The sequence below is a fragment of the Brachyistius frenatus genome, unplaced genomic scaffold (genome assembly GCF_029030835.1).
Source record: "Brachyistius frenatus isolate BFR_SWC_R1_liver_20210118 unplaced genomic scaffold, ASM2903083v1 Contig_284, whole genome shotgun sequence".
Taxonomy (NCBI): domain Eukaryota; kingdom Metazoa; phylum Chordata; class Actinopteri; family Embiotocidae; genus Brachyistius; species Brachyistius frenatus.
Genome location: NW_027210883.1, coordinates 12,334 through 35,264, shown reverse-complemented (window position 1 = coordinate 35,264; position 22,931 = coordinate 12,334). Strand labels below are relative to the sequence as shown.

Sequence of the window (22,931 nt, the reverse complement as noted above, 5' to 3'; positions counted from 1 at the left end):
TAACTGAAATCTCATTTGGATTTATTTTTTTTAAACTGAAGTAAATTATTTTAAAATGAAAGTAATGTATCACTGCCAGTCTTTCATTTTATTTGTCTGAGTCACAGTAAGGTTGTAGCTTAGATTAAAAGTTGGGTAAAAGTTTGAGGTTAAATAAAAGTTCACAATTATCCTCCGTTTTCTTGATGTGCTATAAATCAGAGTTTTCACAGTTATTTTTTATTACTGAATCTCATTCAACACATATTGTGCTCCTTCAGAAGACCTCTACGTTCACATTTATTCAGACAACTAAAGGGAAATTCAGTCTTGTACTGATGAAGTGCTACTTTGTGGTTATCGGTTGGAATGAAGGAATGCATTTTATTTTAAAAAAACAAAAACTTGGAACTCTAGGTCCTAAATAGAAACCAAATTAGAATGTAAAGCTTCCTCTACTTGGAGGAACTTTTTGGCCAAGGATATGACAACAACAAGAAATGCGTGTAATAAAACATAATCAGTTTTGTAAAAGTACTTTTAGTCTCACCACACTTAAAAAGCCCCACAGCACTCCTTACCATCTCCAAAGGCATCTCCATGACGCTTGACAGCTCTGCCCCTCACCATGTTGTTGAAATCTATTGCGCAAACATACAGTGACATATTTAACCAAACCTATTGCTCAATAGATCTCACAAACCTTAATGCAGCATATCCTGCTTCCTCCCTTCCTGTCATTTGAAAGGTTTCATCAGTTTCACAGTTCTTTCAAGCCAAATTCTTCAGAGGCTTTTCTTGATGGCACCCGACATAAACACCACCGCCTCCCTCCAGCCGTCCCCGCCTGCCTCCTTCCCTTTGCCCATCAGCGTCTCAGCGCAGGTCGGGATCGTCTTGCTGACCCTGGCGTTCGTGCTGGGCTTCCCCGGGAACCTTTTCGTCATCTGGTCGGTGTACTGCCGGGTGAAGAAGCGCTCCGTGACATGTCTGCTGGTGCTGAATCTGGCTATGGCGGACGCCTTCATCCTGCTCAGCGCGCCTCTTTTCCTGCGGTTCCTGGCTAGTGGCCGGGGCTGGGAGTTTGGCACGGCGGCATGCAAGCTGGTGCATTACCTGTCGAACGTGAACATGTACGTGTCCATCTACCTCATCAGCCTGATGAGCATGGACCGCTGGCTGGCTATCAGCAGGCCTTTTCTGTCCCAGAGGATGAGAACCAAGCGCTCCCTGCTGCTTATCCTGCTGGGGATCTGGGTGTTGGCCTTCATCCTTTCCCTGCCGATGCCTTTCTACCGCAGGTGAGAATAGAAATTACATTGAAACTATCACATTTTTTTTTAGATGGACAAAAGTTCCGTTTTTAATGGCTGCTGTTCACGTTTTCCACTGAGGAACAATGACGTAATTGAAAGAGAAGTAGAGTAAATTTAAGATATTTCTGCATCTGTTTTACAGATTGTGCACGCTAATAGAAAACAAATACCGTAAACATTTATTTTTACTGCTGTCGGTGACCGTCGGCATTACTGGACAGTAGCATTATTTATTTGAAAATAAAACTGTCTTAGTGATGGATTTAATGTTAAAAAATTTCTTTGCGGATAAATGCCTTTTTTTTTCTTTTTTAAATAACATCAATTACAAGGGGATTTTTTTTTCATACCTTTCAACTGTGATGCTTCTTAGCAGGCAGACAATTAATGACAAAACTATTCGAAGGTTTATTAGTCTGTATGTCAAAAGTTTAACTAAACTCTACCGGCAGGTTGTTTTACTACTTTTACCAAGTCAGTAACCAGCAGTTTAAGATGACAACCTGCAAACTTAACATTTCCATTATCAAAAAAAATGACTTATGGAGTAAACTAGTCTGATTACGCTTCAGGTCAAATCTAATTAAGTTACGTTTTCTTCTGGTTCTTATAAAACTATTCCAAAACACTCACCCATTTATTTTTTTTGTATTTGCTTTGTGCTGCCTTCATAGTTTTGTCACTAATTAACTTCCAGACAATCTTGACTCAACACAGTCTTGTCTTTGTCTCAGGACAGTCTATCTACTGGCACATTCACTTACCGTTTGCTTATTCTCCCCTCTGTATCACTGACAGTAATATAAAGATAGTAAGAACCAACGTCACTTTGAGCGTCTGTATCCCGCACCACTGGAGCAGTATTGGTCACCGGGTCTTCCAGTACCTGTTTGAGACCATCATGGGCTGCCTGGTGCCCTTCACTCTCATCAACACCTGCTACTCGTCCGTATTCTGCCGCCTGCAGAGCACCAGGTTCCAGCGCAGAGGACAGAGCAGCCGCCTGATCCTGCTGATCATCTGCACCTTCGCGATATTCTGGCTGCCCTATCACATCGTCAACATCATAGAGGTGATTTTCTTTTGTTTAGCTTTGTGATGAAAGGCTCAGAGTTTGACATACATGGGCCTTGAGACATGTATGTTGTGTTCCCTCCAATGTCTTCTCAAATTCTGACATAAAAGGACATTAAAATACCAAAAGTCAAGAGTTAAAGCTTTAGAGTTCAGGTTGATCCATCCAGATATAACCAAGTGGCAACCGACGGCCTCATTTTTCAGACCCGGAAGCTACGAACACTTTTATAAACAGTCTGTGGTTATAACATGTTAAAATAGAGAAAAAATATGGGAGAAAAGTGTTTCCGTTAAAAAGAAAAACTCATTGGTGAAACTAATTGGAGAGGATGACAAGATACTGATGTTTCACTTGTGGAATTAGGGCTATGGAAAGGTACATTACACTGATTTTATGTCAGCGATTAGAGCCTGAAATGTCACCAGCCTCAATGTTTTTACTCGGCCTTAAGTAGGGAACTATTTGTATATGTCAATGGCCGATAATGAATCACGGCTTTTATTTATCTAGCTTCCTCTTCCTCCTTCAGGTGGTCGGTCTATTGCAGGACAATCAGTCGGTGATCAACGCGGCTGGCCTAGCCCGTCCGAATGTCACAGCCTTCGCCTACTTCAGCAGCGCCGTCAACCCCATCCTCTACGTGTTCGCCGGCAGCTCCCACATCCGCCAGGCCGGGCTCAGCTTCATGGGCAGGCTCTTCGAGGCCACCAACTCGGAGAGCAGGAGCACGTCCATCTTCACCCGCAGCAGCTCCTCGCGGGAGGATGCTACTGTCCTGCAAACGCTGTCGATCAAACTGGGGAAGCCCTTCACAAGCAAGAACAAGGAGAGGAGCGCACGTGTGGCGGGAAAAGATATCAACAAGCCCGAACTCAAGACTCTGGCCAGCGTCGAGCAGTTGGACTAGAACTTAAGCTATTTTGTGTGGACTATATTTCAAAATTGGTTAATTACACTGATTTTTTTAAATTTTTTATTATGAGCTTTCACTGAGCTTTATTATATTAGTCTTAGACTAAGATGGAGTTGCCGTTTTTATTTATATCTACTTGTTGGTCCAGAAATGGACAATTTAATTGAAATTTGCTTGTGTTTTATGATATGTAATTATGACGCTTTTGACTTTGTGTAACTCTATTCAGCTATGAGGAAATTTGTTAAAGTTTTCATAATTGTTTAATGCTTTGCAGTTGTGTTTTTGTCATAAAAGTCCACCTGTGTACTTGAAGTAACGCCTTGAAAAATTAATCGTCACTTCCAGATACGTATATGAAATTAGACTGTTATTTTTGCAATGTTCAGGAGAGGGAACAAAACATTGCATAAGAAGCATTTCGCCAAAGCGTCCTTCCTTTTGCTGTTTTGTGCTTCGCTCTGCCCTTTCACAACGCGGTTACAAGATTTCATATGGTTAAACTCTTTCAAGAGTCAGAGCTGCCTTCAATCCGGTGAGAAACACTCAACAAAAGAAACAACAGCTTCTCTCAGCACATCCTCAAGAATTTTGGCTTTGATGGAGGATTGAGGTTACAAAGAAAATGAGTCTTTATTTCTTAATGATTCTCGTTTTCTTGACTCCTTCTGTCAAATTTTATGAGGAGTCTCCTAGGAAGGAAAGAGCTACTGGAGGAGAGCTAAAAACCGAATAAATAAACAATAAAGCAATTACTTTACATAAGTTATGTTATTACAAATGCTTACATCTATTTATCCTGTTTTTTCTTGTCCTATTAATCAGTAATACTTTAAATAGTTCACATGACAAACTGTTAACATTTATAGTTTAGATATAGTTCAATAAAAATTTTAATAATAGTTTAAATAATGTTTTAAATATCTGAACTAATTTCATTTTGGAGGTATAATGTTCTGTAACGTCAGTGGATGGTTTGGCCAGTGATGCTTCAGGAGGAGTCAAATGGTACCACTCCCTTCCTCTTCCACCCTCGTAACTGAATCAACAATCTTGTGTGACTAAAAAGATCAAACACAGTATTTAGGTTATCATAATGTTCCCAAAATTATGAGCCAACAAGCGCATACTTGTACATCATTTGTTATTGGGCAATGTCTCTTTTTTTTAAGGAAATCGCTTTGTAAAAAAAAAAAAAAAGAAAAAAAAGAAATGCAAGAAAAACTAACCGCACAGATGAAAGATTAGAGGAGTCGATGCTGAATTGCAGTTTGCTCATCTTTGCCCCCACTTATGCAACACAGTTTTCGAGTTCACTGCTGACAGGAAGCTGTTTGTCATCAATAAAAGATAAGTAGGACAGAACAGTTGTGTAAAGCAGAACATTTGTGGGTTGTGTGACCTTATTTATCCACACGTTTTGAGAGTCAAATTGTGAAAATTGTGTCATGTACTTGGAATTCACAAAGCTTTTACGTAAATGTCAACTGACGTAATTTGATGCTGCTCTGGTGCATTTCCCCCCATATTTTTTTTATAAATGTGACTTTTACTTAAAGTTAGAGATAAAAAAATATCTTCCAGACCGTCAAATTAAAATTCTTTGAGTGTAAATCTTGAATGAATTTCTGATACTGATCATAGTTCTCTAATTTCTCCTGACGTTTTTCTGTATTTTCTCTTCCCATCGGGCATTTTGGTTCACAGGGATACATTTTGTGTCCTAATTCCACAGAAATTAATTGACATCACCTCGAACTTGTTAGCCGGTTTAAAATCCTCAGGTAAACGCCCTTAACACTGCCCAATTCTTTTTCTAAAAGAGTAGCGTAGAAATATAGTACTGCACTTGAAAAACCTGAAGCAGCTGAGAGGCTGAAATATCTCTGCTTTCAGTATCGAGTATGGATTAAAGTCCAGAAACACCAGACATTACATTTGAACTCGCATGTTCCCAGTTTGTATCGTAGACTTCCTGTTACAAAGTTAAGATTTGAAACTTTTTTCTTTTTTTTTTTTACCCACAACACGAGATCTCAAACTTTGGTCGAGATAACTCGATGTGCTAAAGTGATGTCATTTTAATGAAATAACTGGGGGATGTTTTCGAATTTAAAAAAAAAAAAAAGCCCCTTTAGACCCACAGATGACCTTTCACAGCTGTTTTCAAAACCTGAATTCTCCCCATGATGTGAATGTGTACAGTCAGTTGAGTTCGCCTTTAAGTGCAGTCTTGATGTAAATGAGAGTAAATACATCATTGAAGGGTGAGTGGGTGGGGAGTGACATGCAGCAAAGGTTCGTGGATGACCACAAACCAGCGACGTTCAAAGGACTATATTTAACCCATGGAGTCGGTTTGAACTTAGAGGAATATATTTTGGTGCCCGCATAAACTCTGATGAGCTTTTAAAATATTTTCAGTTTTGAGAGACCAAACAAATCAAAGATTAAAAAAAACTAAACAAAAAATATTTGTTGGTTTCTAGCTCAGAATTGTAGTGTCCCATTATTGACGACAACTGAAGGCTACAATGAAATACTTTCTGCCACTTTTCTGCTCAAACAAAAACAAGACACATTTTTGGAATACTACGTATCAAATTTGATGATATTAATCGTTGGCACAAAATATCAAGCATGATGAAGGGAGACGCTTCGCAATTTCTTTTAGACTTTGACTTTTGACAAAATTCAGGTGTCCAAATTGGCACATGATGACTTCCCAATATTCACCAAAAAAAATCTTGACGAATACATTATCACATTTATAACCCAGTCCAGCACAATCTCAATATTGCAATTTTTTTTTGTTAGTACATTAAATAAAAGCTAAAAAAAAAAATCAATCTATAATGATAATAAATGAAAGAATGCAGCCCGATCTCTCGTGAACAAGCATATTTTGTTTTACACCCATCCACCACTATGTCATTCTTGACTTTACCACCAGATGTCACCAAAGGAAAATATGATCAAATCCCACAGAGACTGTAGGAGCTCTCGGCAATGATGCACTACAGCTAAGAAAATAAAAGGGAAAAGATAATATATATCCAAGGAAATCGCGTCGTGACACCTGTGAACAATACATTAAGTAGATGGCATGTTCTTCCTAATGTTTAAAAATAGAAATATTTAAACACACGATGTCAAACTATTTTTAGAGGTTCTGCACATTTGCATATTACAAGGGAAAGACAGGAGGAGGAGGGAGAGCCACGATAAGGAAAGAACAGGGACAGTAGGGAGGGACCACGTGAGCGCCGCATTCCTGGAAGTGTCTCACACACACACACACACACACACACACACACACACACACACACACACACACACACACACACACACACACACACACACACACACACACACACACACACACACACACACACACACACACACACACACACACACACACACACACACACACAGTCACTGCACTTATTAATATCAGACACAAACCGATCGCCCTCATGACCCCTGAGGTGTCTTTGATGCGTTGTGACTGCGACCTCGCCTACAAACTGAACTGTGGACAAAGTCGACAAACACCGCGTTAAGTTCACAGGAGGTTACAAGCATGTCAGTCACTCTTTAGTGATGCAGCAACAGTTATAACACAAACATCTCTCTCTTGCAGAGTCCCGACTGTTGCCTTACTTCTCACAAGTCAATATAGTTCATTCCTTAAACAGAAACCCTTAAAAAAAAAAAAAGCACTCAAATATCACAAGATATTCAATGCACCAGCAGCACAGTCTATTGTACGTTTGCACCGAGATGACTTTTTGCTTCGTTACGTTCCCCATTTTGGATCAAGACTCTGCCGAGACACCTACCTTCCTGTTTCCTCTACCTGCGTGGGTGTAACAAGTGACTTTGACCAGGGCACAATGGCATTGTGAGCATAGAGCAGGTGTAATTACAGCATGGTACTGGCACTGTGAAGAATAGACTGCAAGAGGTTTCCACCAAGTAAAACAGTCACTCAGTATAAACTCATAAAATAAACTATTTTTCTGAAGGAATAAATGTGACCGAATAATCAAAGAGACGGCATTATATTTTTAAGAAAAATCCTTTATGTTTTAAGTGTTTTTCACGATTTATGCGGTAAAATTCACTATTATCTGCCAGATATGATGAGGCATAAAAACTGCTTGGATCTGTCTATGAAGTTCATGTTAAAAAGCTGGAACGCATGTAAACGGGAAAGGAAAGAAAAGAAAAGAAAAGAAATTATTGAATGAAATATGGAATAGAGTGTGGAAAAGATTGGAACACAATATAATATGGAATATAATAGAATTGAATAGAATAGGATGTCCTGATACTATTTTTAATGTGTTTATTGTGAAAGCAGGGGAGTTTCTGATATATCATAATACTGATATAATAAGCCTCACTAACTCCTGTACAGTCAACAATTCTGAAACTAATGTAGATTGAGTCACAGTTCAGCTGAAATATACACAGTCATATAGAATTATCACTATAATATAAAGCTCTTCCAAAATAAAAAGTTGTTTTTCCATTGAATGAAATGAAAAGTATTAACAAGGTGTGTGTGTGTGTGTGTGTGTGTGTGTGTGTGTGTGTGTGTGTGTGTGTGTGTGTGTGTGTGTGTGTGTGTGTGTGTGTGTGTGTGTGTGTGTGTGTGTGTGTGTGTGTGTGTGTGTGTGTGTGTGTGTGTGTGTGTGTGTGTACATCTGTGAGGAAGAGGGAGGAAAATTAGGTAAATGGGAGGGGATGTCACTACCTCATTGAAGGTATAAATTCCAAGAGTTTCACCGTGAAATGAAAGAAGGACCATATTCCATCTGTTCACATCAAGAAAAGAAAGCAACTGTAAGTACACAAGTTTTCTTTTTCTATATTAATTAAACGTTTTATCACTTTTAAGATTTACACTGAAAGGATTAAATTGGGATTTTAACATGTCACCATGTTTTTCTGTTACCACATTGAACTAATCAACTCAACTAATAAATGCACGCATAGAATTACGTTTTAGGATTATTTAGGATTTACAGCAAACCAAACACCAACCTCTATTCTGAGTTAGTGGGAGTCTATTACAGGGTTGTGACCCATAAATGAGGCGTTTTTTTTACACCAGTGGATTTGGGTTCTTACGAAGCAGAAATCAGAATTAAACACTAACAAATTATTTGAAAACATTTTGTTACAGTGAAGGTTGTCGTGCAGGTTAAAAAAAAAAGGCTTGTACATTCATTAGTTCTCATGCAGAGATGAGCTCTGTATCTTTTGGAAAAGGAGACTCCCACACACTGCTCTTGCATTCAAGAATGAATCAGTGTGCATCAGTAATTAGTCAAATGAGATCCTTTTAAGAGTGTGAGTCTGTATCTGTACTCACCCACTCCTCAAAAATGACTCCAATGCTGTCGTGACATATGTCACACAGTTTGTGAGGTTTCAAGCATCCATTGACCTTAAAAATCAACTTCCTGTGTCGCGGCGAGCGAGCCGTTTGGCCACGCCCACTCGCAGGGCGGCACGGTGGTGCAGTGGTTAGCACTGTCACCTCACAGCAAAAAAGGTTCCAGGTTCGAATCCGGTCCTGGGCCTTTCTGTGCGGAGTTTGCATATTCTCCCCGTGCTTGCGTGGGTTCTCTCCGGGTTCTCCGGCTTCCTCCCATCATCCAAAAACATGCACCTCAGGTCAGGTTACCTGGCGCCGCGCTAGTGGCAGCCTGCTGCAGCAGCTCCCCCCTGAGAGCCCCCCTGCTGCAGTGAAGAAATTTCCCCTCGGGGATTAATAAAGTGTATCAAAATCAAATCAAAATTTAAAAAAAACACGTATCACATGTATACGGTGCTCGGGCCCTAATTACCAACCTGCTCTGAAGTTCCCAGGAGATTCATTTAGTTGTTAGGATGACAGGTGTATTTCTGTGTTTTTGCATTCGTAAGTATTTTCCCATCGAGTGTCTAAAGAAAGGGAGAAAAACATTTTCCCTGCAAATTTAAATCACACTACAACAAATACGAACCAGCAGTTCTCACTGCTCTTTGCTTTCCGCAGGAATCATTAAGAAGGGCCCGATGGGGCAGTTCACATCCAAACGTAACGGGTTGGCCCCGGCCGCTCTCCCTCATGTCCGGTTCTCGACCAGTGAAGAGGGACCTCCCAGGTACTATTTACGCCAATTTGATGCCAGCAACAGACAACAAGACGGTAACCGCCAAACTCCTCCAACCATTATTGTCTCGGACGAGGACCCAAGGTTTGTTTACTACTCGTGTCAATTTTCTCCTTCCAAATCAAACTTTAAAAGGTTTTTTTTCTGTCTCACCTTATGTTGCTGATGGACTCAAATGAAACCAGCAAAATATTAATGATATTTGACTATTGCCAAACTATTGAAAACGTGTTATCAATACGTCTGTCCCAAATATATAGGCTAGTCGGAGCCCACTGAACCTAGAAGGTAACGACAACAATAATAAGCATGTTGTTAATGTGGTAACGCACCAAGAACTAGTTGGTCAGGGTTAGCATCTTGCGTAAGTTAGGTTTCTTGTGTTTCGTTTCTTAAAAACACAACAAAAGTTAGCTTATGTACGTTACTCTTGATTTTTGTTGACGCACGTAACCCGAACGGGACACCGAAAGCAGTTTCTTGGCTGAGAGACTTTTGTCTGACCCCTCCATCTACCCCCAACTTCCTCCCTACACGGACTCTTGTATCCTCGCATCACCTGAATTTCTCTTTTGCACCCAGCACAACTCCTACGGCCACTAGAGGTCGCACTTTCTGTCCCCTTTCTTGTCCACTAGTAGGTGCAGTTCGCCCCGTGGGTTTAGTATATATTAAGGACAGATATAGGATGATAACCGCCTTTTCAGTAATCTGATAACAGTCCGACTGGGCGGGACGGCAGCCATTAGCATCATCTGTCGGCCAGAAAAGAAACTGCGGCTTAGGACAATTACAAGTTCCTTTACAGGATGTACCAAAGTATGCCGTTATATTTTTTTTCCAGTGTATTCAAATTAAAAAAAACAATTCTTGAACCTCTGGTCTAGCAGTGCTTTAGAGTGCCGGGGCTCGAGGATGGAGCTGCGCAGGTCGTCCCTCTATAGCACAATAGACCTGGTGCCGCAGCTGGAGCATTACACCAGTGCACTGCCACACCAGCAGGCGAGGAGCAGACCTTCTCTGGAGGCTCTCCGCAGGGCATTTGAGGTCAGTTTTCCACCTCCGGGAACCTCGTCTCATAGCAAATTGCATCACTTAACTTGTTTCCTGGAGTAGCTTTAGTAAATACGGGGCATGTCATTAGCTGGACAAAGACAAATACCTTTTATTAATTTGTGGTAAATTCCTTTCAAGCAAGAACACAGTGGGAGAATGTTAATTGGAAAAATCCTTACTATTTTTAAATTGCTATTTAAAAATAAAATAATAGTAAATACATGTCATTTGTTGATAAAACTGTCTCAGACGGATGCATTTTTAGCTTGTTTGATACAGCAGTTGTGAACCACTGTTACTTTCCTTAATGAGACTTTTATTGTCAGCTTTCAGGTGTTTTAAAAATTTTGGTTAAATTGGAAACAACACTTTTTTTTAAAAATAATTATTCTCGTATTTTATCCAATGATTCAAAAATCCTCTTTTTGTTGCGATCCCAAACAAAAAGAGGATTTTTGCGCCCTATGAAGATGATAACTGTATAAATGAAGAATCAATCAAATGAAGTCTGTTCTCTGTGTTTTTCTCAGGAAGTGGAGGTGGGAGTGGAGGGTGCAAACACCATCACAGACCCAGAGGCTAGCAGCCTGCCGGTCACCGTCAGTGGGAATGAGGAGACAGATGTTTCTCAGGAGAAAGCTCCTGTTAGATTTGGCTGGGTGACTGGAGTCCTGGTGAGGAAAACGTTTGTGTATACGCATCATGCATGACTCATTTCCACCGATTTAACGCCTGATATTAGAAACAATCATCACTGAGCTGGTTTCGTTGATCTTTGGTCACAGATTCGTTGCATGCTGAATATTTGGGGAGTCATCCTGTTCCTCCGCCTGTCGTGGATCACCTCGCAGGCGGGCATTCGTGAGTCAACACTTTATCAATTCAGTCCTGGTCCTTCTTCTTTTATGTAGCTGTCGCCTCTCGCCCTCTTATCTACGACTTCTTTTGATTTACTTCGTGGTTGCGTGAGAATACTGTGTGCGCATCGCCGAAAGAGCTTTTTCTTGGGTACAGCAGTAAAATCGGGAATTTGGGAAAGGGAAATGATCCTTCCCCTAAAAAGACAATCGGTTGAAATATTTCACAAAACTTACGAATGAAACTAAAGCAGTTGATAGTTGTTGTTTTTTTTTAATATTGATAACTGCAGTTATCTTTATCTTAGAAGCCTGCTGCAGCCCACAGATGGTACTTCAAAGGTCCACCAGATCTTTGTTTTAGTAATAACAATGATGATCACTACCTTTTCTTTATATGTCAGTGCTGACCTGGGTTATTATCCTGATGTCTGTGACGGTGACCTCTGTAACCGCCCTCTCTGTCTCTGCCATCGCCACCAACGGGAGGGTGATCTCAGGTTAGTCGCTGGGCAAAGCCACAATTCCAGCAAGCTGTTGAAAAAGTCTCACATTAGAAACTGAGAATATTCATGTGTTATAGATGTGGACACCTTTAGAAAATAAAAAAAAAATTAAAAAATTAAATGACAGGGTGTTTCAGACTGGAAATTTGCAAATGGGTTCAAACTGGACTTTTATGTTTGTTTTTTAGGTTACTGTAAAAAACAAAATTCACTCTAATCCAACACAACATATTTCTTTTAGCTGTATAAAGTTGTACATTTTTAAAGCATCTCTGTGGTTTCTGTGTGCAAAATAATTTCCAGGAGGGGCGTATTTCATGATCTCCCGCACTCTGGGTCCTGAAATTGGTGGACCAATCGGGGTGGTCTTTTCCTTGGCCAATGCTCTGGCTTGTGCACTCAACACTGTTGGTTTTGCCGAGGTGGTCCGTGATCTAATGCAGGTACTTAAAATGCAAAACATACTCTACACTTGCACGCTTACTTAGTTCATTTATTAGTGGACGGGGTCTTTTTTTTGTAAATACTAGAGGCCTCATCTGGCCTGTTATTTAAAACAACTTGTACACTGCCAAGTTATGTGACTGAACAGAGTTTGGTTTTGTGTATATTATAAATATACAACAATTATATTAATTTAGGAGTTTGGTGTCGTCATGGTTGATTCAACCAATGACGTCCGTATTGTGGGTGTGATCACCGTGACGATGCTCCTGCTCATCTCATTGGCTGGGATGGAGTGGGAGTCGAAGGTGAGCTCATCCCGACACATTTCACTTTATTCACTGGAGTTTAGCTTCAACCAACTTTTACTCACCGTCATATCTGTCTTCCTTTTTCCCACCCCCTACATTTGTCTTCATCTCTCAGACCCAGTTTTTATTCTTTTTTGTCCTCCTGGTATCTTTATCCAACTACTTGGTGGGAACCATCATCCCCCCGAGTCAAGAGAAACAAGCCCAGGGCTTCTTTGGATACCGCAGTAAGTTTATGCTTCTCGGGTCAATCTGCTGCCCTTCATGCAGCATTTAGTAATTATTGCATTTTCTACATATTACTGATACATATCTGAAAGAAAACAATGGGTTTTTTGTTGCCCATCTGCAGGTGAGATCTTCTTAACAAACCTGAAACCAAACTGGAGACAACCTGAAGACAACTTCTTCCAGATGTTTGCCATTTTCTTTCCCTCTGCCATCGGCATCCTGTCCGGAGCAAACATCTCCGGAGACCTGAAAGTATGACAAAAAACGCCTTGAAACAGAACCACTAGCGATAACTATGTAGGGCTGGGTAGGAAAATTCAACAGCTTTTCAGCACTGACCAAATTTCATTGATACTATTTGATATCGGAAAATGCATCATCATTGCTAAATGCTTAACTTTTGCTTCGTTTACACAGGAGTGAATGTCATCAGCATCATTGAGCCACAGTGTTTATCATAGGATCTACTGCGGTGACCCAACGTAGATAAAATCACTTGGTTTCAATTTCAGTAAACCATAGATTAGGACAATTTATTTAACTCTTTTCAAACGAAACTGTCTGAGTTGGGTCTTCTGCAGAAACTGTGCACTCATAGCGTGTGAAGTGTTTATGGTACGTCAGAAAATTGTAGCAACAGCTTACATGTGAAGCATTTTGAGGACATCTGTAAATTGTAGCTCCAGAAAACAACCTGGGTTACACTCTCCCTCTCTAAATGCATGAAACCAAAGATTTTTTACCGTAATGTTTTTATGCAATTTTCTTAATGTTAGAATGGAATTTGTAAAATTGGTATCAAAAAAGTTTCATTCAGATATCGGTACCGTTACTGATATCGGAACATTTTAAATGATAATCAGCCATGACTACATGGATGCTTTATTTCCTTTTATAGGACCCGGCTACTGCGATCCCCAAAGGAACCCTCACGGCCATTTTTTGGACTACAGTCAGCTATTTAGGGATTTCTGCAACTCTTGGTAGGTTACTTTCATTTTCTATTGATCTGTTTCTCTTATGACTAGTTAATCATTTACTTGCATAAGTATATGTCACTTGCGTAAATTTACTAGTTTTAACCAAAACCGTGATCTTGTCCGAACCCTAACCAATTAGTTACGGTGCGTAACCTTCACCAGGAAATTCTGGTGTTTAAACCAAACCAAAAATCGAAGGCACCTTTGTGTGTAGCGTGCTGTGACAAAACTGCGGTACAGTATTTGATGTCCTGGGAAAACGCGTTGGTCTGGAGCTAATTAGCCACCAGCGCATACTGAGATAAATACCAACCGCTGTCGTGGAAAATGTATAAAATGACGTCAATATTTACATCTTCCTTTTCCTCCAGGGTCATGTGTGGTGCAGGACGCTTCTGGAAATATAAGTGACGTTTTGAATGGAAACATCACTGACGGCTGTGTGGGACAGGGATGTAAGCTGGGCTGGAACTTCACAGAGTGCATCCAGTCAAAGTCCTGTAAATACGGTCTGGCCAACAACTTTAAGGTACTGGTCAATTTGGTTGCAATTTTTTTTTTTTTTTTTTAAGAGTTTTCCTCAAAGGATCAGTTTGTCAGATTTAGTTTATGCGGCACTGAGATCGCAGATTTCATTCCAGTTTGTCACATTGTTCACGGTGAATATTTCCTCCAGGTACTGGGACAAGTTTCTGGTTTCGGCTACCTCATCACTGCCGGTGTCTTTGCAGCCAGTTTGTCATCGGCTCTCGGATTCCTCGTCTCCGCACCTAAAATCTTTCAGGTGAGAGACCCCTGACACATCCCTCTGCTAAGCTGCCTGGTAGAGCTACCTAAATTGCACTTTTATTCATTGACATATTGTCTGTATGTCGATTACAACAGTGTTAGAAAAAGACTTGCTTGGTGGATTTCACCTCTCCACTACAGAAAGCCAATTTAGTGTAAGATTAGTATTTTCGGGGCACTAAAATGTCAACTGCATGACAAATTTAATACTTTTCAGACAAAGTGTTTCAGTGAGTGATGACTTATTACATTTCTAAAGTTCCAGACTCCTTTAGAAGCAGAGAAGCAGTGTATTTTTTAAGCTTCAGCTTTCTTTTTGAAAATTGCCACAGTAAGCGAAAATAAAATAGCTGAATCTACTGATGCATATGTTGATATTCCATATTTTACATAATTTTTTATTTTTTTTAAATCATCAAAGAGAAAACATCATGAGAGAAAAGTAAAAAAAACAACAACTCAGCTTTCAGGCACATAAATTGCTACACCCCGAATTCAAACCCGTGATGCATTTATTCGAGCAAAGTATGTAGAAATGTAGAAAAAATTGTCATGTTTTCTGTCTTATCTATCAGTGTCTGTGCAGAGATAAAATCTACCCATTCATTGGATTCTTTGCGAAGGGTTATGGGAAAAATGATGAGCCACTCCGGGCCTATGTACTCTGCTACGTCATTGCTGTGGCCTTCATTCTCATTGGTGGGTTTGATCTAACATTTGAATTACCGATTCTCATATTTGTTCTAAGTATTCATCTCGTTACAAAATTGTGTTTTTATTCTTGTTGTAATGATTTAAGTTGGGAGAAAAAAAGTTAAAAGTTTTGATGAACTCATCCAGCTCTGAACCGGTCATGTTTTTGCGTTTCTCTCTTCTTTCATCACAGCCAAGCTGGACACCATTGCCCCCTTGATCTCCAACTTCTTCCTGTGTTCCTACAGCCTCATAAACTTCAGCTGCTTTCACGCTTCGATCACCAACTCCCCCGGTGAGTTAAAGTACTCACACACAACACAACACAACACAACACAACACAACACAACACAACACAACACAACACAACACAACACAACACAACACAACACAACACAACACAACACAACACAACACAACACAACACAACACAACACAACACAACACAACACAACACAACACGCAAGACGAGACACAAGTCCTTCAAACTAAAATTCACAATCAGCTGCTTTTCCCATCTCAAAAGGTTTAGAGTTATGGACACATCGCAATCTTGGTTCAAAGAAACCGGCACCGACTTCTCGCCGTGTCCTTCTTCTGCACATGGTTGAAAAGGGTTGTACTTCTTCTCCTAATTGATCACACCTATGTTTCAAGTGTAACGTGCAATAAAGCAATAATAAGATCATCTCCCGGTCCCCATTTAAACCTCGGCTGATTGCCGTTATTAATGGCGGATTTGCAGAGTCGGACAGAATGCTCCTCTACAGAGGAGACCGATCTGCTCTTCTGCAAACTGAGCAGATTATAAACGTCTATAACGACGTCACGCCACCTCACTTTATTTCCGACTGTTCGTTTAGGTTGGAGGCCGTCGTTTCACTACTACAGTAAATGGACGGCTCTGTTCGGAGCAGTGATCTCCGTGGTGCTGATGTTCCTGCTCACCTGGTGGGCGGCTCTCGCCACCTTCTGTCTCATCCTCTTTCTGTTCGGATACGTCAACTACAACAAACCAAGTGAGTCGAAAAACCACCGATGGGACGAAACAGGCCTTCGATCGAAGAGGGAAATAAGTATACAGTTTTTGTCTCTATTTTTAATCCACAGAGGTCAACTGGGGGTCATCAGTCCAGGCAGGCACATACAACATGGCTTTGTCCTACTCGGTCTCTCTGTCTGGTGTGGAGGATCATGTCAAGAATTTCAGGCGAGTTATTTTGCATTGTTTGTTTGTAGTTTCAACAGCAAATTCTTGTGATTTAACTGTGTGTTATGTTGTATTTAGAAGAATATTAGTGGGGCTAGCATTTTCTGTCTTAAGAGGTGATTTAGAAAGTGACTGCTTGACCTTCATCTTTGCTCTCTGATGTCTTCAGACCACAATGTCTCGTCCTGACCGGGCCCCCGAACCAGCGACCCGCCCTGGTGGACTTCGTTGGTGCCTTCACGAAGCACATCAGCCTCATGATCTGTGGCGACATCATCATGGTAAGTCACTCAGTTGACGTACATATATATATATATACACATGTATTAAACTGTCATTCCTGAACATTCGTGCAGTAGCTTTTCATCAAACGCGTGTTATTGGTCACGACATTATTGAACTCCTGACTCTTCTAGGAGCAGGACAGGCAGACGCGGCCGCAGGACGCCACGGACTGGTTGGTTAAGTGGATGAACAGGAGGAAGGTGCGCTCGTTTTACACTCCTTTTACAGCAGACAGCCTCAGAGTTGGCGCTCGACACTTGCTGCAGGTATTTGAGAAGCCGTGTGTGTTTATCTGACTGCAGTGATTGCAAATTTAATTGTACAAAATTGTACAAATAATTTTATTGGTATCAGACAGACAATATCGGATGATTTTGGCTGTGAGTGGTTTGCACATTTGACTTTTAATCAAACATTTAGTCAGATTGAATCTCTCATTGTAGGACCTGGGATTACTAATATTGTATATTTACTCACAGGATGCTTTTATTTTTTTAGTTTAGAATAAATTGTACTCTCATTTGCCCCCCCCCCCTTTTTTTTTTTTCTAGGCTTCTGGTCTTGGTAAACTAAGGCCCAACACTCTGGTCCTGGGCTTCAAGACAAACTGGAGGGACAGTTCTCCTGAAAGCATTGAAGATTATATCAACACCATATCGTAAGCTAGTCATTATTAATGGTTAATGGTTACAATTTTCATTTTAAATAACATTTTAAAAAGAAAGTGTCGTGTTTTTTTACTAGAATTTTGTAGTTTTACTGCTACGAAGCAAAAACTAAATATATTTTCTATGCAAGTCAACATTCTGATGATATACAAGAAGTACTGTTTTAGGATGATACATTACATTAAGATGCCATAAGCGAGCATGTGTGGCAATAACAATGTGACAAATACCAAAACAATCCTCATCTGTAATCCGGTTTTTGTAGTTCCAGCTGTAACGCTCAGTCTAAGAGAATTTGATTTTCAGAGTACCGAGTAGCATGTTTGTAAAACCTTCCCTCTGAAACATTTTGTAATCTCCCTCTTCTATTCTTGCTGTTCTCCAGCGATACCTTTGACTCCAACTACTGTTTGTGCATCTTGCGGATGATGGAAGGCCTGGACGTCTCCGAGCAGTTTGATTTTAAAGGTATTATATTGGTATAATACTGAACAAACTAGTAAGCAGAACGGTGGGGAATGTAACGTTTGTGATGTACTGTTTCAGTGAACCAGGGCTTTGAGCCTGATGAGCCTGTCGAAAATGATGACCAGCAATCTCCTGAGCGGAAATCAGGTGAGAAATTACCGTGTACACACACACACACACAACACACACACACACACACACACTGATTACTGATTACTGGACTGACTCGCAATAAATAAAATAAAAAGATTTTCGGTACAAAATGTGATTCTCACAGTAAAACAATCTTTCTTTACAACCTTAAAGGTAGTTAGAAGAGTATGAAAGCGTCCATTAAACTGCAGCGAACCACAGCGTCATCGTTCTTTGTGCCGTTTCCACTCAAACTCTTATCTGTGGGATGAACTGAAAGAACAATAATATAAACTCAACCACCAGGGTTTTCCTTGTTTTATCATATTGGCACATCTCAGAGTGCAACATTGCTTTCTAATATTACGTATATAGATCATGATAACACCTGCATCTCGCTCTTCCTCCTGTGTCTGCAGCTGATGACATCTCTGATAAAGGCACCGGCGATCAGATTGAAACGGTGTTCCAGAACGACCAGGGGAAGAAGACCATTGACGTCTACTGGATAGCTGATGACGGAGGTGAGCCCAAAGAGGAGCTTAGATCTGTCAACTCTGGCTGCGTGGCATCAAATTCATGTAGAACGGGACTGTGCCGATAACTGATGCAACATCTCTGCTTTTAGATTCTACGTTCAGCAACAGGAGACTCTTCAGCTGAAGAAGTTTGAGTCGGCATGTTTTTTTCCTCAGCAGCTGTCTTTCTCTTCTTCTTTTCTAAGGTATGACTTTACTGGTGCCTTATCTGCTCACCAGGAGGAAACGCTGGCGCAGCTGTAAGGTCAGGGTATTCATCGTGGGAGAGGAACAGAACATGGAGGAAGGCCGTGACGAGTACGTCTTTTTCGGAGAAGTTTTGGCGTTTGTGTAGCGAACATTTGAGTTTTTCCAAAGTGGAAAAATCCCTCCTGCTTACTTCCTGTCCTGCAGGAGATAACCCAAACAAAAGAGGTTTTAGTCAGGTTCCTGTACCTTTAGGACTTATTTGGAATTCATCATCAAAACTTTGTACACAGTAATGTTGGGAAATTCAAAACAAAACTAATTCAAATTAATAATGACTTAATCTTTTTTCCCGATAAATGTTCAATATATACACACATTTAGAATACTCAATATCTTGGCTGTACAGCATTGACATTTTTATAGTATCGAACTGGGAATGATCTATTGATTTGTTCAACAAGATCATTTTAGGTTGATTGGATTTGGAGTGAACACTTTCCCGTTGCAGTATATAATATTGCGCATGACGATCCATGAAACCTGATTGACTGTTGTTTCTATTTAGGATGATCGCTCTGCTGAAGAGGTTCCGTCTGGATTTTAATGACGTCAAAGTCATGACCGACAGCGAGAAGCATGCTCAAGACAAAAAGTATGTCAAGAGAACCTTTTAATTTCCTTCTGACAAGTCACAACTAAAATAAAATAAGATAAACAGCAGTAGGAATTCAGGAAGTGATCAGTTTATAATGACCGGTTGTCATTTGTGGTCGAAATGTGGCTTTAACTCTGAACAAAGACATGTCTCAAATTTAAAGCTACCATGTCCACAATATGAACATTTCTACACCAATATTCTAAATCTTGGTATAAAATGTTCAGATAAGAGCATTAAGAAGTAAGAACATAGAGTTTTTAATATTTCACTCAATGGTAGACTAGTATTAAGAACAAACAGCAGAACTGGAAATTTCACCTTTACGTGTTCATTATAATCAGTGAACGGAATCATGTAAATGATCTATTCTTCAATATTTAAAGAGATGATAATGTTTTAAAAATGTTAATAGCAGCTTAAGACTAGTTGCTTTTCCATCATTGCAGTATATATATTTTTTTTTACAGCAAACTGATTTGTGTCTCCCTGTTTTTGTAACTTCGCAGCCTGAGTAGGTTTGTGGACAGTGTCGCCCCCTTCAGGCTATATGATGAACAGCAGGAAGGCGTCTCAGTTCAGGAGCTAAGACAAAGTGCCCCATGGAAAATATCTGACAAACAGTTTGAGGCCTTCAAACTTAAGGTGTGTGTATGTGTTATCCATCATTCATGTTTCATCATTTTTGATGTCATCCACCCTGTTCAGCCAGCAGCATCTCCCCACTTTGAGTCTCTATTTTTTACTTTTATTTTCTGCCCTTTATAGTCCGAGAGTAAAGTGAGGCTGAACGAAATCATCCGAAGGAATTCACAACATACGGCTCTAGTGCTTGTGTAAGTATCATCAGTTCAGAACACGGCAGGTTGACAACAGTGTCACATTAATTGTGATCCAAATTTACTGCAATTCACCAAAAGTTGACCAAAATATACTGCAAATTGGATAAATAATGCGCGTGGCTTATCGTAATTGTGTGGACAAGTGTGGACTTGGAAGGAGGAAGCAGGGTTTCTCTAACATAGTGCGGCCAGTGTTGTTGGTGTTTTTAGGTATTTTAAACATGGCTCATTTTGCATTGCAGGAAATAAAACAAACAGCATCCGCATTGACTCCCTTCCTCCTACGTTTGTCTGTCTCAGAATTGAGTTTATTTTACTTTGACCCATCTATATAGCATTTAAACAGTTTACTAACATTAATTGAATGGTTTTATATCACACCGTAAACTTAAAAATAAGTAGATATAAGTGTTTATCAATGCATTTGATCCTGTGAGCACATATAAGTGACTGCTGATATGCAAACATATAACTCTACAGTGTTTTACTGTGTGATAATTCATTATAAGTGTTAAGAAATATTGCACTAAGAACTTAAATGTCCTTATATATTTTTACAACCACATTTTTATGAATACATTTTTATATAAAGGGCATGTAAATGCCCAAAATGGGGTGTTAAAAGTATTTCACAAAATGTTAAAAGCTTTAAAAAATAAAAAGTTTATATAATAAAAGGTAAATGCGATCTTCTTTTTTTTTGGACTGTAGTCTGCAGCACCCAAAGGAGTATTAGTGAGATCTGGTGATGATGTTTATTTAAATTATGTAAAGTCTAGTTTGCAGTTTGTTATAGTTCATCTTACAGGTGTTGGATGGGTTTAAGTTCAGCGCTCCGTGCAGGTTAGTCAAGTTCTTAACCAACTGAAGTGGAAAAACCACAAATCTTTTTGGATCTCACTTTGTGCCCTGGGTTAAAGGGACTTCTATCAACTTTTTCCACACAGATAGAGGCACACTACTATCACTTGTGTCCTTGTATGTGGAAGCATTAAGGTTTCCACTTCCCACTTTAGTGGAACTAATGCTCATCTATGTCATGAAACGATTTCTAATTAAAAGAAACATTAATTTTGGACCATGTAGAGCGAATATATCATTTTGCATTTGGGCTACAGTCTTTAGGTAACTCTTGTGCTTTACAATGTAGTTATAATATTGGTCAAATATATTTGCAGGCTTCTATCAACATTAGGAGTTCGATGTCCACAGAGATGCAAAATTATACAAAGTGCCACCAGACTATGGCTCCTTTCATGATTCATGTTTCAGAGATAAGAACCAGACGGGCGAGATTAGCAGGAACTCATTTGACTTTAGAAGCAGCACTTGTTCTACTATGGCCATGTCATATTTTGTTTACGTAAACAAATCTTTCCAGGAGCCTTCCTGTGCCACACAGCGACTGCCCCAGCGCTCTGTACATGGCCTGGCTGGACACTCTGACCTGCAGCCTCCACTGTCCCGCAGTGCTGATACGAGGGAACCAGCAGAACGTCCTCACTTTCTACTGCCAGTAAAAGCCGTCTTAAGAGGGACGGACGTGTTTCTCACCGGGAGTGATCATTTGAAACACAAAAATTAAACTGATGCCCTGGGAATGTGATATTTGAATGATTATTTTTTTTTATTTTTTTTAAACATGCCAAACATTCAGAGGAAGAGCTCTTGTAGGCAGTAGCTAATGGGAGAGAAGGCCAATGCAGTTACGAGCATTTCGCTCTCATCGAGGTCATCTTCAGCATGTTGTGGCTACCATATTAGTCATCAACAGCTCCAGGTGAGAGCCAAAAGAGAAGCGGATGCTGCTGGAAACTGGAGCAGAAAAACTGTTCATGTGACTCTTGTTGGTATAATTACAAAGTCAAATGACAATTTATTTCAAAAAAGATATCTGCTCTTAGTGCTTTAGTGAGAGAGGGAGCAAGTGAATGATTTTGGACTATTTTTCACAATTTATTAATAAATATGATTTAGTATTATTAGGTGTTTAATTTTGTAATCAAATTTTTAATGGATTGTGTAATTTGTAAGAGTGAATGCAAATATGAAAATATTAAAACAGTGTAATTTGAATTAAAAGTCTAAGAACATTGAAATCCAATCTATGATCAAGTTAAAAACCTTATTCTCTTGGACAAGACTTTCATTCCATATGTGGATATTTGTTTGAAACCTATTGCAAAAAAGAAATGTTACACAGTAAAGGTGACGCATAATAAACTAAGTAGTTTCTGGGCCATTTTGCATACAATTTTTGCATCTTCATGGTGGATAAAGTACAAGGATAGTTAATTTAAATATACATACCACAAAGTACCATAGTTAATACGCTCATCTGTTTTGTATATAAAATATTAACCTCTTAAGTAAAATTAAAAAATAATGACTTTGTGACACTGCCAAAGTATCGTTATTTTTTATTGATGGATGTGTGAATGTGGATATGACAGGAATCTGAACGAATGCAGCAATTTTGTGGTAAATTTTTTTCTTAATACTGTGACATGTTTTCTGAAATATTAACTTATGTAAAAATCAGGTGAGTAATTCTCGTCAGCAAGGTATACTTTTGTGACAGAGATAACGATCTGAGTGTTTTACTATTCAAATGTTTGGC

The 22,931-nt window shown here is 39.7% G+C and overlaps 2 protein-coding genes across 2 annotated transcripts; both read left to right on the top strand.

Annotated features, from left to right (window-relative positions):
* The first annotated feature begins 780 nt into the window (after positions 1-780).
* ltb4r (leukotriene B4 receptor) lies at positions 781-3,601 on the top strand. Its single transcript, XM_069722289.1, has 3 exons — positions 781-1,280; positions 2,094-2,367; positions 2,903-3,601. The coding sequence occupies exons 1-3, from the start codon at positions 781-783 to the stop codon at positions 3,278-3,280; spliced, it is 1,152 nt and encodes a 383-aa protein (XP_069578390.1). The 3' UTR covers positions 3,281-3,601.
* A 7,534-nt stretch (positions 3,602-11,135) lies between these two features.
* LOC138634994 (solute carrier family 12 member 3-like) lies at positions 11,136-21,899 on the top strand. The gene is made up of 25 exons (XM_069722287.1): positions 11,136-11,186; positions 11,298-11,373; positions 11,774-11,869; positions 12,179-12,318; positions 12,517-12,627; positions 12,746-12,857; positions 12,983-13,113; positions 13,760-13,844; positions 14,213-14,370; positions 14,518-14,625; positions 15,206-15,329; positions 15,517-15,618; positions 16,187-16,342; positions 16,434-16,533; positions 16,703-16,814; positions 16,965-17,084; positions 17,370-17,476; positions 17,872-17,954; positions 18,033-18,101; positions 18,506-18,610; positions 18,811-18,922; positions 19,380-19,466; positions 19,979-20,114; positions 20,238-20,305; positions 21,693-21,899. Exons 2-25 carry the CDS (start codon positions 11,307-11,309, stop codon positions 21,829-21,831), a joined length of 2,628 nt encoding a protein of 875 aa, XP_069578388.1. The 5' UTR covers positions 11,136-11,186; positions 11,298-11,306; the 3' UTR covers positions 21,832-21,899.
* Positions 21,900-22,931: the final 1,032 nt, after the last annotated feature.

Excerpts from the sequence above, each read along its gene's own strand:
- LOC138634994 (XM_069722287.1), top strand. The coding sequence starts at position 11,307 with ATGCTGAATATTTGGGGAGTCATCCTGTTCCTCCGCCTGTCGTGGATC. Across the intron at positions 14,626-15,205 it reads CCGCACCTAAAATCTTTCAG|TGTCTGTGCAGAGATAAAAT; the intron begins GTGAGAGACCCC and ends CTTATCTATCAG. Across the intron at positions 17,085-17,369 it reads GCGCTCGACACTTGCTGCAG|GCTTCTGGTCTTGGTAAACT; the intron begins GTATTTGAGAAG and ends TTTTTTTTCTAG.
- ltb4r (XM_069722289.1), top strand. The coding sequence starts at position 781 with ATGGCACCCGACATAAACACCACCGCCTCCCTCCAGCCGTCCCCGCCT. Across the intron at positions 1,281-2,093 it reads CCGATGCCTTTCTACCGCAG|TAATATAAAGATAGTAAGAA; the intron begins GTGAGAATAGAA and ends TATCACTGACAG. Across the intron at positions 2,368-2,902 it reads ACATCGTCAACATCATAGAG|GTGGTCGGTCTATTGCAGGA; the intron begins GTGATTTTCTTT and ends TTCCTCCTTCAG.